Genomic DNA, 14,099 nt, shown 5'->3' with positions numbered 1-14,099 from the left:
AAACCTCTCCAAATTTTCCTACACAGATTATAGTCCTCACTGTTCATAACAATGCTTGATCCAGTGCTGCATTTCAGATGACATTATACAAATTATTATGGGTGACAACATCTATTTCACAGTTGTTCCATCATTAACAATGGGCAATATAAAAAATTACATCTGTTAGCAAAGTATTTCTTCAGCACTTTAATTAAACCATTAGGGGTGATACAGTGCAAACATCTTTATTGTTTGATTTGCCCTTTGTGTCAAATTCCTGCCAAAATTCCCCAGCACATTTGGTGTTTTGACATGACTTACAGAAGCATGTCTGGATTATGTAATTCTTCTGTCACGAGAACTGTGAAAAAAATAATGCATAACATGTTTTCTTGAAAGAATATGCTCTTGATAGTAAATTTCACCTTTGATACACTGATAGCCCATGTAGCCAGAGATTAATTTCTAACTTTAGGATATGCTAATTCCACAAGGATTAGTCAAACCCAAAGGTTTGACACTCACAAGTGAGCTCTCTCCAATGAACTGTGCACCACTTCAGTTCCATATATTAAGGTATCACCTGCAAGTCAATTTTGGACTTCAGAATTAGATTTAGGGCTTTGAAACCTGAAATCAAATACCCTCCAGGAAAAAAAAAAACAAACAAAAAAAAACCAAACAAAAAAACTTACAACACTTGTTCTCATTAGCAAAAACCATGGTGTTTTAAACTGCAAACACCTTCAACAACTACCGACTACATTGCCTAACAGGAAAATAGAAGGCAAATATTGTAACACTTCAGGTCCTGCACAAACCTGGTTTGTCATTAATGTGTCAGATGAGCCTTGGTTTTGACACACAGAGAATCTCTTTTCCCTAAAAAATCCTAAATTTCAAAAAACAAAAACCCTGCCAAAGTAAAATAGCTTAGAAAGATAAAAAATTTTCATTGCAATCACAATTATTCATGGAAAAAGAAGAAAGACTGATTTTTCACCACACATACTTGTAACACAGAAAGCAACACCAAGGATAATTCTAAGCAGGCAAGCTAATTTGCACTTTTGAACATCCCACCTGCTTCTTTTTTACAGCTCCCATAGTCTCAAATACTCTTTCTGCTAATCCTGGTCACTGGACACCATGGTGTAGGTGCTACAGAGATTTTTTCAGTGTGTTCATTTCCTGCCATGATTCTGTATCAGAGGCTTTCTGACACCTCTCATCAAGCTATGCCTCACAAGATAAGCTTGTCAGCATTCCAGCAGGCAAAATTTCATCCTACAATAGTGACAATGAGAAATGCTACTGTTTTGAAGCTGACAAGCTAAGCTTCAGTTTGTAGCTTTGAGTAATATTTCTCCCTCTGAAAAATGTCAATTCCCAATTTCCTATCAAAACAAACAGTTCCCCTAGGCATAGAAAGGTCCAAGAAAACAACACAGCTGTAATTTCCAGGAAAAACTGTGGCTCACAATTTATACATACTTGAAAATAATATCTGAACCTAGAACAATAAAAGTTCTCTTATTTACTTCAGGCATTAAAAAAGCAACCTCAGAATAGACTATTCATTATTATCATTAACAGACAACTCTGAATTCATTGTTACTATTAATTCCTGATTTTTAAACATTGGGAAGCACACTCACAAATAACTTTCACTATGCTAAAACTATGTTAAACTTAACATCCAAAATGCCCTGAGGACAAAAACTCCTCTTACTTTATATCAAAAGGTATTATATTACTGCAGTGTAGTCCATAATACTGTGCAACATCTGTGTCCTATATTTACATATAAGAGTGTGTGTTGTATTGCACAGCACCACAGAATTTTCTGTACAGAGATTTCTGAAACTGAGGTATATAGACAGACACATCCAAGTAAATTCTAAGGCTGAGATTCTGCAACAAGATAATCTGATGTAAGTTAATATAATTATCTAGAGTCTCTCAGTTACTCAGCTTTCCTGAGCTTCAGGACACTAAAGAAACTTCTTTGCCCTTGCAATAACATCTGCAAAATGACAATACTATGTGTATTGTACCTCTCAAGGGCCCATAAACTGTGGCTTCTGTCTTGACTGGCCTGAGAATACTTCAACCCAAACAGCTCTATCATACCTCGAAGCACAAGCTGATGTCAGAAGAAAGCTTGTATATTCAAATAAAGTTTTGATCACAATAGAAGTAGTTAAAACTGTTTCCTATTCTGTTGAAGTACATCAGTTTCAAGAAGATTGTGATTCATGCTTGATACATGCCACTAGCACATCATGTGGTAAAACGAGAGAAGAGAAAACAATGTTTTAATAAAACCAAAAAATACCTTTAACCATAGAACCATTTCATGCTGTATTTTTCTTTGGAAGAACATCACTCCTTCATATCCAAAATCACAAACATAAAATATAAGAAAATAAACAGGCAACATTTTTCTTCAATTCCCCCTCCTACCCACCACCATCCAGTAAGACTCTATTACACCAGATAACTTGTTCTGACCACCATCTAGCATCAACCTGCGTCCAGATGCAGCATCACCATTTTGAATTAATTGTACCTATTATTTATTTCATCTCCACCCTCACCCATGTTCAGCACAGATACTCAGACCTGGAGCCCTCACTTTTGAAGGTCATTTGAGAATCCATGCTTGACCTAGAGCAAAGGAGAAGTCTTTCTGACTCATCCGTGTACCTTCGTGCCCAGAGCTGGTCTCCTGCACCCAGTGTTCGAGGCTTCAGAGACAGTGTTTCAAATTGCACGTACGTCTCTTTTGCAAGTTCAGCTTCCTTTGCAGACTTTGGTTTCAAATGAAGTCTTAAAACTTTGTAGAGTAAGAAAAATATCAAAGGTAAAACAACCACACATGCTGCACTGCTGGCCACTATCAGAATAGAAAACTCAGAGCTGCTTTCATCATTTAACCCATCAGTGGAGAAAACAACACACTGCTCTTTTGTAGGCGGCACGCCTTTGGGTGAGACACATGCCATATATTGAGTACTAGGTTGCAAACCATCGATAGTGACTTTGTTTTTGTTAGAATCAGTGCTGAGAGGCAGCATATCTTTATCACCATACTTGGAGTATAACACAGTCACAGCGGAATTGCCTGTGGCATTGACCATTTTCCAAGTTAAGGTCACTCTTTCATCAGATTCACTGATCACTCTTAGGTTCTTCACAGTAACATTTTGCTCAGTCACACCTGCTGTGCTCAATGAAGAATCCTCACCTTTCTTTCTTGAATCTCCAATCTGCTTTTTGCTTCCATTTGTCACTGCCTTTGAAACTTTCTTTCCATCCAACATGAGCCTGGATTGCTTTTTGTCAGTGAAAGTCATGCTGGTTGATCTTTCAGTGCTCACCAGAGCTGTGGTGGTCGGTGTGATGGGAAGAGGTGTGGTTGTCCTCTCGAGTTCCTGCTTGGATTCCTCCTGAGTTGTATTCTGCCTCTCAGCCTCTGGCTTCCTCCCAAACTTCTGTGGTGACACAGTTGTAGTAACTACACCAACCACTGTGACAGTCACAGCAGCTTCTGACATTCCTGCCAAGTTCTTGGCTTTACATCTGTATTCTCCTGCGTCCTTGTAAGAAATTCCTGTCAAGCTCATTATGGACCACCTGACACCCTCTCCAGGACTTTCTTGAATTACTAAGGGAAAATGCAAAGAGCAAAACATTATGAATGGGAAGTAAAGAGGAACTAAACATTATTAGAATACTTCTTACCTTTCTGCCAGAAGGAATTGCATGTATGAAAATTTTAATAATTAAACACAAGCAGTCAAAAAACACAACGATAACAAAAAAAAAACAACCCACAAAAAAACAAAACAAAAAAAACCAAACCAAAACAAAAAAAAATTCCAAAACAAACTATGGAATTCCCAGACATACTCTAATATTAAATAAATAGGTTCAGCTTGGGTCAAAATGGAAATAAATGTCTAGAGTAATTAGAAATAGTTTGCAGTTTCACTAAGAAAAACAAAACCACGTAAAGTGAAGTCAAATGTCTTAAAGCTGCTATTGACTCTTAAATACAAGACCCACTGACTTTCTGTGACACTTACCATGCTAGCCATTTAAAATGCTATTGGAAATGTCTATTGTCCTAAGATATTTCAGTTCCGTTACCTTCATCAGACCTATAATGACTGACAACTACTTGACATTAGCAAGTAGCATTTTTTTACATTTAAGTTACTACATAAGTATCTGTCATAGTAGCTAGAATGATGTCAGACAATGATGCCTTGCATCAGTTGCACACAGAAAATATGAATTTGGAAAATTCTGTGTTTATAATGCTGAGTTTTAAGTTGCTCATTTATGGCCTCACTGGCTTTTTTAACATGAACATTTTCAAACAAAAGTTCCAGCAAAAAATTCTCCTTTCTAGCTTCTGAGTTAAGGTCCAACTAACCCAAACTCCATTTCCCTTTATCCTTCCCCCACTTCACCCATTTCTCCCTCCCACACACATTGTTCTTCTAACAGACCACATCCACACCCAAAACAGTCTGCTGGACCTGTTAAGACCAAGAACTAGACAGAGAATTCCATAACAGATACAATTGCCAGCTTGCACAATACATGGCCCATTATTACTCATTACAATGATCTCAAAGCACAAGCAACACAACAATGTTTGTTTCTCCCATTTCCTACAAGAGAGCAGTTATACCTGTGTAGTTCACTGGAATATTGTCTGACCTATTCCAAGTGAGCTGTGGTGTTGGGTACCCCGTGGCGTCACAGCGTAGCAGGACGTTGCTGCCCAGCGGAGAGGTGATTTTTGTTGCTGAGGTCATCACAGATGGTTTAAGACACTGCTCTAACTCAGCTCTCTGGAACAAGATTCCTGCCAGGCTCTCAGGTCCACTACATGAAACCAATGGATCAAGAAGTACAACGGAGGTGTCCACAATTTTGGAAAATTCAATAAGTTTTGAAATGCGACAGTCGCAGAACCATGGGTTATCCTGAAAACCTGAGGCAAGGAGGGAAACGGGGAAAGAAAAAAAAAAAGTTGTGAGTCAATATATGGATATTGTGATTACAGTATGACACATGACTACCACCACATACAAACAAGGACAATCCTGGACCTATTCTGAGTTAATCCTTTCTCCTTCAGCTTGAGGGTTTTGTTCAGCTGATTGGTGGGGGAATATTCTCAGAGGTTAGGGAGAACAGTATAAATTATTAGGTTAATAAATTTATTAACCTAAACTACTTCTTCACAGAAGTCTATGGGAGCATATTGATATGCTGGCACTACCTGTGCTTAACTTTGCTATTTATCTACCACATTCAAAACCACTTTGAAAAGATGTCTTAAGACTGATGACACATTTTCACCTGCCTGTGCCTTCTGGAAAGATAGCTTCTCTTTGCTTCATGTCACTCTCCTCTCCTCTTAGTCCTTCTTTAGGCTCTTACAGCTTGACCTTCCCTGAACCTTTTTTTCAATGCTTGAGAAGAATACAATGATTTAAGGGTTTAGAGCTTACACCAACATCTCTGCCCCTTGAGAAAAAGGGATAAAGGCTAAGGAGAAAAAACTTTAGGCCAACAAAAATTTTATTTGGCTCTGAACTACACCAATATTGTTAGAAGCTGGCTTCACTACAGCCTCTAAAATATATCCAAGAAGAATAACAGAAGAGTAGAAAATAGGAAGGCCCACAAAACACTGTATTGACTACGATATTTTTATGATGGCACACAAGAACCCTATCTCTCTTCTGTCAGAGCCAATAACATTTGCTTCTGTCAGAGTCAATAACATTTGCTTTTTTCAGTATATGAATTAGAAACTTTTCCCTCTTTGTGAATTTATGACGTTGGAAGAGATTAACCACTTCTGAGGAATATCAGTCTAAATCCTCAGCTGGTATTGATTACGCCACTATGTTGACTTTCAAAGAACAACAGTGGCTTCACCAGGTAAAATACAACACAGCATATGACTCAGGAGTTCAAGAATTTTCTTATTGGACTCATACTTTTGAATATGCCTTTCTCATTTTCTCCAAGTACTACTAATAAACAAAACTTATGGTCTGAAACAAGGGATGCTAGGCAAGGACCCTTTGCTAGTGAATTTACTGGTCAGTACAATAAACAAGTCATATAAGTCAAACCAGTGTTGAAAGAAAAAGAGCCCTGAACACCTTTTCAGAATGTAATTTTAAGAATCATCAAAACAGCTACTGAAAAAATAATGGGTTGTTCTGGAAAAACCTGCAGATGAAAGAATACATGAACTTTTAACTACTTCTTCCTTTTACCACCAGACCAAGATTAGGTTATTTTAAGCACAATTGTAGTGATTGGTTAAAACTATGGTAAACCCCAATTAATCCCTGCTCTTTAAAACAACACTTGACCTGAAGAGATTCCTTGACTTTGACATCACAATCCAATTTCACCCCTTCCAGACAGAAGAGATTTTACATCTATTCACTACTTATTGTTTGTGGGGAACAGAGAAGAAGGCAAAGAAAAATGTACCAGCAACTGCTTTTCCTCAAAAAAATCTCCAAAACATAGAAATTTTGCCTCTGAACTTCACACACATATTCAAAAGGAGAAAATATACTATCCAAGTGTTTTGTATATCTAGGTACATCAATTGCTTGTGCTTATAGAAATCCTGCTCAGTCAAGCACATGTATGTAACTATTTGTGCTCATCTTTTCAATTAGGGAAGCCCTGTAGTCAGACAATACTCCGGCAATTTTCTTTTTCTTCTCACTTTCTTGCAATTTTCCTCACTATGTTAAGAAATTTACTGCAGGAAACAAAGGGGTTAAATATTGTTTTTAACCTACTTGAAGCACTCAAAGCCTTTGACATAGAACCAAAGAATGGTTACATTAGAAAAGACCTTTAAGACCATTAAGTCCAACTGCTAACCCAGCACTGCCAAGTCCAGAACTAAACCATGACCCTGAGGGCAACATTTACATGTCTTTTAAATACCTCCAGGACAGAAATGTGAAGGTAAACCTATTTTCCAAGCTACAAGGGGCATTTTGAACTTCATTCAACAGTTTGTGACGACAAGATGTTAGAAGTGAGAACAAACATGTGAAAAAATAAAGAAAAGGTTAAAGGGGGGGAGGGAAATTAGAAAATGGAAAATATTAAGGAGCTTTAATTAAAAAAAAAAATTTCTTAAGAAGCAAAAATGAAAATAATGATAAATCTATGATGGCACATGTATGTGAGGAAAGAGAATATCTTTATAAACCCTGGATTCTTTTGTAGAAATATCAAGGCAGCTTGTTGATCTGAGACAGAATACTGGCCAAGGCAAAACAAACATTGATAAATATTTATGAATTGCTATATACCAATACAGTGCTATTTCAGTATTAATTATTAATGATAAATTGCTCTAAAATCCTTCATTCTAGATTTAGCATATTTTATATTTGCTCTCACACATTCACATGTATGCTTGCACATACAGTGGCAAACTTATGTGTGTCTGTGCATGCACATTTTTGCAGTCTTCTCAGTAAGCAGGGTTTCCCCGGACTGTGTCAATATGGACTTTAGCTATGAGCAAAATTTCCTTTGTAAATCAGTAACCAGACTCAGACCATAACGTGTGTAACCCACTGATTTTTAGTTGCTGCAAAATAGAAAGATGTCAAGTTTTGGGCTGATAGAAATATTCACCACAGCTTGGGCCAGCCTACCCCAGGCTCTTTCCAACTGAACCTACACATTTTGATCCATGGTTCTAAACAGTAAATTCCACATGCAACCCTGTCACAGCACTTTCACCACATGGCAATTGCTTAGGGAGTAGTTTCAGGAAAAGCAATATCTACCCAGTGGCTCAGCATAACAGGTGGGAGCCTGATGGACCTGCAGTATTCCAAATTGTTGGCACCTCCGCATGCAACAGAGGCAAGATCTCATATAAATGCCACTCTGTCAAATACTGGACTCTTCTGTTCCTCTCAGGGACTCACTAGATTCCCCCATATGGAAAATGCTACTGCCATCATTCCTGCCAGAAATGTAAATCTCCATACAGCAGCCAGGGCTGGAATTTAGTTGTGATTTGGATCAAAGTATCAGACTATGGCTCCAGAGGTAACCAAGAGGGCCAGAGGAATTCACACACTGGTCCCTCCAGTCATTTGCACTGTTTTATTTTCAGCTCACTCCAGAGCTTTGTTCTGAGCTGATCCACAGGGCACCTTCCAAGACAAAGCCAGACATGGGTCCAGGGACAGTTGGCACTCCAGGGCTGCTCACTGAAATGTTTATGGATGAGACCACATCAAGGATGGCTCTCTCTCTATCCTGTTGTTTCCCCCAAAGCAAGTGCAGCAGGTTTTGTACCTCCAAGGTATTCTGCATATCTGTCAGCCCTCATACCCAGGCATACAACATACCCCTGCTATTTCATATTCCAAAAGCACAGATGAACAATTTCCAATGCAATTCTCCCACAACTTCAGGCAGGTTAGACTGAAGAAAAATCACCCCATTCCTAGAATTACATTTGAGAGTGACTGTAGCATCCTGTAGAGTCCGCAGAAAACCAAGGGCTAAATCTTACACAGAGTGGAACAGACAGCCAGCTTTAGAGAGAGCTGCCCCTCAACTGTGTGGATAAGAGCAGAGTGAGCCACTTGGCCAAAGGGCCAAGAATCCTTCCCTAACCCTCTTTCATTTAGCACAGTGCACACACAGAGGAACATCATGCAGTAGGAAGTAGTCAAAAAACCCAAACCTCTTAGTACAAAGATAATGAACTGGAATAAGGAAATGTTAACACGCCAGTCCTCTGGTAAAAGTAGCCTTTGGCTGCTCCAAAAGACCTTGAAGTAAACAAGGGGAACCAGAATTTTCTCATAAGAGCAACCATCTTGATGGTAAGTCAAGACACCAAAGATAATATTGCCTCCTGGTGTTAAAAAATACATTTGCACAAACATATGAGTTTAGGGCCTTGCTGGTTTTGATCTTGTTAATTACATGCACATGACAATCTTGTTTTGGCAGAACCAGGAGAGAAGACAGCTCAAGTCATAACTGATTATACTAATTAGAATCTGACTGCTGTGTTCCTGACTAGACAAAACCAGCATTTATTTACTCTGGGTTTCAGCTTCCAGCAGAGTTCTGCCTGCAGTGATCATTCCATGCAGGTACACGAGTCAGGCTGAATGCTCCCCCAGAGAGTGGCTGGAGCACATAGGACACTCTTGAGCATCAAAGCTTGCAATTGTGAGCATTACATTTTAAGGGAAACCTTAAAATTAGGTTTAAAATTTTTTAAACCTAAAGGTGTTGAAAGGAAACCAGTAACTATGGTAGAAAATGAAAAGAAAATAAAAATACCACACACAGCAAAAAAAAGCCAAACCAAACAAATGAAAAAAAACCATCAAAACCAAACCAACCAAAAAAACCCCAAAATCAAACAAGAAACAACCAAACAAAAAAAAAAAAAAAAACACAAAAACCTTCATGTTATATTAGAAGCTGGTGAAAGAATGGTGTGAAAGAAATGGTTAGGATGGCAAACAGGGAAGGAAAACCTATGAAAGCTTACAATAAAAGATGGTGATTAGTTTTTCTGTATGTCCATGCCCTGTAGGACAAGAGATAATCAGCTTAGTTAGCAGTAAGGGAGATTGAGGTTAGATATTAGCAGAAACTTTCTCACTACCCTGATAGATAAGCACTGGAGGAGGTGACCATGGAAGGCTCTGGGGTGGTCTGGCCACAGCTTTAAGAACAGCACAGACTTTACCAGAATGGCTCAGCTCCTCTGGATCTGTATCCCTGCAGGCTAGGCCCTTCCTGACCATGTATCTCTGTGATCCCTATCTGTTACTCAGAGGAGGAGGAGGATATCTATGGGATGCACTTCTTTCTCAGGCTCCAGCAAGGCCAGTAGAGAAAGGAGGGCCATCAGAAAGGAAGCACTAATACCTAATGGAGTCTAAGTAAACTTGTCAAAATAACCCATGACATAAAGAGCACTGCACTTTCTAATCTCCAGAGAAAGGGGATGCTTTCTTATTCACTATAAAGTTTCTTATGTAGCAAGCACTGCCTGTCTGCATTGGGATAAACTCATAGGAAAACTATGATGTCCATGAAAAAAAAAAAATTCAGCTAATTGATTGGCATCTTACCCAAGGTAAATTTACTCAATATAACACAAGGAAAGTACCACCTTGCATTTTGCATTCTCAGGTGCAAATCTATAATGGCTGCACAGGGCCTCCCTTAGCACTTAACAGTAAAAAAAAAAAAAAAAAAAAAGGAGAAGCAAAGTTCTGTTTAAACCGGTGTGTGTTCCTCTCTGGAGGTCTGTGTTAAAACCCAGCAGTAGTTCATAATAGAAAATGGTCCAAAGGTCACATCCCAAGCCTTCAAAGAACTCAATGCTGGCATCAGAGGGTTTGCCAGGACTACAGGAGGCTGGAAAACTACCTGCACCAAGGAAACCTGCAGATGATTCCCAGAGTTAAGGGGAGAGAAGAGTGTGCGAGGGTTCAAGATTTTTTTTGGTGGCTTTTTGTGTTGGAGGTTATTTTGTTTTCTCAGTTCCTTTTGTTTTGCCTGAAATGGTGAGGGCTACGTAAGACAAGGAAACCAATTAATCTCTGGGACTCCCACATGAGATCATGAGGATTAGATCTAGCACAATCAGCTCCCACTTTACAGCCTTCTGTAGTCTTCAGTGTGGGGACAGGGAAAGGAGTACTGAGAAAGACTTGCTTTTACATTTTTACTTTTTTTTTTTTTTTTTTTTTTTTTAGTCCTGAATAAACAAAAAACCTTTAATGATGCTAGCCAAACCATACTTATGAAGTCATGCAGCCTACTTGTATCTATTAAGATGCTTATATAACATATAAGAGAATGAGAGTTTCAAGCTGCAGCGTCTGCTGTGAAACAAAGCAGCTGAACAAATGGACACTGAATACTGGGAGTTCAGATCAAGAAATTGGAAATATTGGGCAGTACAATGCAGGACAGATCTTTACCAGTGCCTACAAAATTACTGCAGTAGATACAGCCAGCTTATTTTCCTCCCTTCCACCTGCTGCACTACAAACACATCAAAATATGCTCTTCTATGTAAACAGTGATAGAGAAGAACAGCATTGACAGAACTATTCCAGCTTGAGATTGAAGAAAAAGGGGTTACCTTGGCAAGACTAGGAAGTGGAGATAAAGTGCCAGATAAAGCACAAGGTCACAAACAAAACTGATGCAATTGCATGCTAGAGAAGGGGATCAAATTATGAAAAAAAATCAGAGTCTGACCAAATTATTCTTAAATACTTACCTTAGACACTTTTATAAAAAGTAAAATTAATAAATAGGGATCATACTCCTATTTTCTCTCATAATCAATATGTAAATTGCAAAAAACTTCAGGATAATCAGTCAGCTTTAGAGTAATGCAAGGTCAGCAGAGGTCCCAGGGAGACCAGAGCTGCCCTTTTCTAAGCCACCAACACTATCAGCAGCATTGTGTCACAGGACAGGCTTTATAAGAGCATCAGCTCTAGCTGCTGGCTTGGCTTGGGAGCCTCTGGAAAAAAGCAGTTGCAAATGGACATGCTTACAAACACATACAAAGATGAGGGAAACATCACCAGAAACACGATGTAAGTCCTGTATTTATATAGCTACTGAATGGCCTGTATTCCTGCAATCTGGATTCTCATAGCTTTTACTTCAGTTTTATAGCTTTAAGGTAACAACACACATGGAGTTCACTCTCTCCATTTCATGGTTTTCTGTTACCAGTAGAAAATAAATAAATGACCACAGAGCAAACCACAAGAGTGAGCTGGGTAAAACCCCCTTTCCTGAACCCTAGGCTGGTCCCCTAACTGCTCTCACTTGCAATTTCATGTTCAGGTGTATTTTGGTAAGGAATGAGACAGGCTGTTCAACATACCCAAGATTACTCTCTGTGTCACCAGAATGTCTGTGTTCTTGGACACGATAGCTCCTGAGAAGGGGGGCCAAATGTCCATGAGGTCTGATGGCAAGGTGGTCAGCTTGTTGCTGGATAGGTCCAGGTAGGTGAGGTTTTTCAGGAAACGGCCAGCATCAGCAGGAATGCTGGTCAACTTGTTGTTGTGGAGATCGAGAGTCCGTAAGTTGGGCATCTCGGCCAGGGATTCCCAAGGGAAAGTTGAAAGCAGATTACCATCCAGCCTCAGCTCGTGCAGCTGTTTCAAGTTATAGAAGCTGCTGATATCAATGTTGGCTACACAGTTGTAAGTGACCCACAGGTATTTGAGATCTACCAGGTAGTAAAAGGCTTCAGTGGGAATCCTTCGTATGACAGTTTTCTCTATACGCAGTTTTACAGTATCCACAGGAACATTCACAGGGATCTCATACATGTCAGGGTCATTACAGAGTACAGATCTAGCAAAGGGAAAAAAAGAAAAATAGAGGAAGAGAGACATATTTGCATTTATTTACCAGAAATTTGAATTTCAGATTTAAATGCAAATGCTGTAACTTTCTGCAACACTACTACCAGAACAAAGAACATGGAAATCAAGAACAGTCCTCTGCATTTAAAAGTTGAACAAACTCCACAAACATGGAGTCTCTAAAGACAAAAAGAATACAAATCAGAACTGATCCTTTCACATGAAACCTATATTTGTTTTATTCTAAAGTATATAAGCACCACCCTCTATCCACCCCTCACTCTAGTGACAACTGAAAGACAGAAGCCGTTGTACAAAGAATAATATATGCATGCATCTCAAGTGGGAAATGCATGCCCCGTAATAAAAATTATTAAAATTCAAAATTAAGATCACTAATCTCTAATTTTTTTGTATGATGAAGATTCATAGTATTTTCAATACTTACCTTTTGGAATAGACTGAAAATTGAAAATATACCAAAGAAAATTCAGTAAAGAAAAGCTTTCTGGCCCTCTTGTTGATGTCTATGTACAAATTACTTGTTTTATAGAGATGAAAAGAACTTTCTGCTCACAATGATTTCAGTGAAATGGGATTTCTCAGCATTTTCAGTTATTTGATTTCAGGAAACAATTTCTTCAGGGTATGTTGTTTACACATACTAGCTTGAAGAATCCCCTGCCTTGAGTAAGTCTTATCCTTAATTTTATCCCCCTTTTCTCTAGATTATTCCTCTATTTTACTTTTTCTTCATGAAGCTTTATTCCAGATAGCCTGTGACAACAAATAGCAATGACAGAGTATCTCCTAAAATTGACATGACAACACCAGGACACCACATTTTAAATTAACCTCCTTACTATGAAAAATTACATAATTTACTGCAGATTAAAAAAAAAAAAAAAAAGAAACTGCTGTATTTATTTAACCAGAATCACCTTATACTAGTTAACTAGTTTGTGGAAGTAGAAAGGACATTGCAATAGTAGGAACGTCACGGAGCAGAAAGAAATTACCTCCTGCAAAAAATGAAGATTTAGAGCAGCTCTTTGCTAAGTACAAAGCCTTAATCACCATCTGCTCCTCTTCAGGAATGCTTCTAGCCATAGAATGCTAAAGTAAAATATGCCTTCATTGCAGCTATTCTACAAATAATTTGCAATGTCTGAGAATGCTATCTCCAATTTCTTCAACCCTTTTCGTTATAAATGGCCCTTCATAACAAATAATAAAATGTATACCTTGTTCCAGTGCCATCACTTCTGCCATGGTAAACGCAAGTGCATTGTGAAGGACAAAAGCCATGAACTTCTTCAAAAAAACTCATTAGGAGGTAGAAGCAAATAAACAGATACATGGCTTCCTCCCAGAAGAACTGACATGAAGAAATGTGAAGGCTTTATTCCTAGGCATTCATGTGCAGTGTGCTACAAATGTGAATGTAGCCATCCATTTAGTAACAGCAGATTACAACAGATTAGCCCAGATCTGGGGTTGCTTAACCTTCAAATGTATCCTGAATGCCATCACTTAAAGCAGCTCACTCTTTACTCTGTCAGAACACACTCTGCTTCAAATCACATCCAACCATGCTCCAAGGTTGTTTTAATTTGTAGATTGTAAAGTTAGTGTGTAATAAAATAT

The 14,099-nt window shown here is 38.5% G+C and overlaps 1 protein-coding gene across 1 annotated transcript; it reads right to left on the bottom strand.

Moving 5' to 3' along the window:
- Window positions 1-765: 765 nt before the first annotated feature.
- On the bottom strand, window positions 766-14,073 carry LRIT3 (leucine rich repeat, Ig-like and transmembrane domains 3). Its single transcript, XM_064417200.1, has 4 exons — window positions 13,697-14,073; window positions 11,963-12,441; window positions 4,688-4,993; window positions 766-3,652 (listed from the first exon to the last, which is right to left on the bottom strand). Exons 1-4 carry the CDS (start codon window positions 13,810-13,812, stop codon window positions 2,589-2,591), a joined length of 1,965 nt encoding a protein of 654 aa, XP_064273270.1. The 5' UTR covers window positions 13,813-14,073; the 3' UTR covers window positions 766-2,588.
- Window positions 14,074-14,099: the final 26 nt, after the last annotated feature.

Source organism: Passer domesticus, chromosome 4 (genome assembly GCF_036417665.1).
Source record: "Passer domesticus isolate bPasDom1 chromosome 4, bPasDom1.hap1, whole genome shotgun sequence".
NCBI classification, from domain to species: domain Eukaryota; kingdom Metazoa; phylum Chordata; class Aves; order Passeriformes; family Passeridae; genus Passer; species Passer domesticus.
The sequence above is the reverse complement of the archived record's forward strand: the minus strand, read 5'-3'. Positions and strand labels throughout refer to the sequence as shown.

Bases quoted from the DNA above. Each gene is read 5' to 3' on its own strand.
- LRIT3 (XM_064417200.1), bottom strand. From the start codon at position 13,812: ATGTATCTGTTTATTTGCTTCTACCTCCTAATGAGTTTTTTTGAAGAA. The intron at 12,442-13,696 runs GTATACATTTTA...TCCCTTTGCTAG, and splicing joins AGTGATGGCACTGGAACAAG to ATCTGTACTCTGTAATGACC. The intron at 3,653-4,687 runs GTATAACTGCTC...ATTTTCCCTTAG, and splicing joins TATTCCAGTGAACTACACAG to TAATTCAAGAAAGTCCTGGA.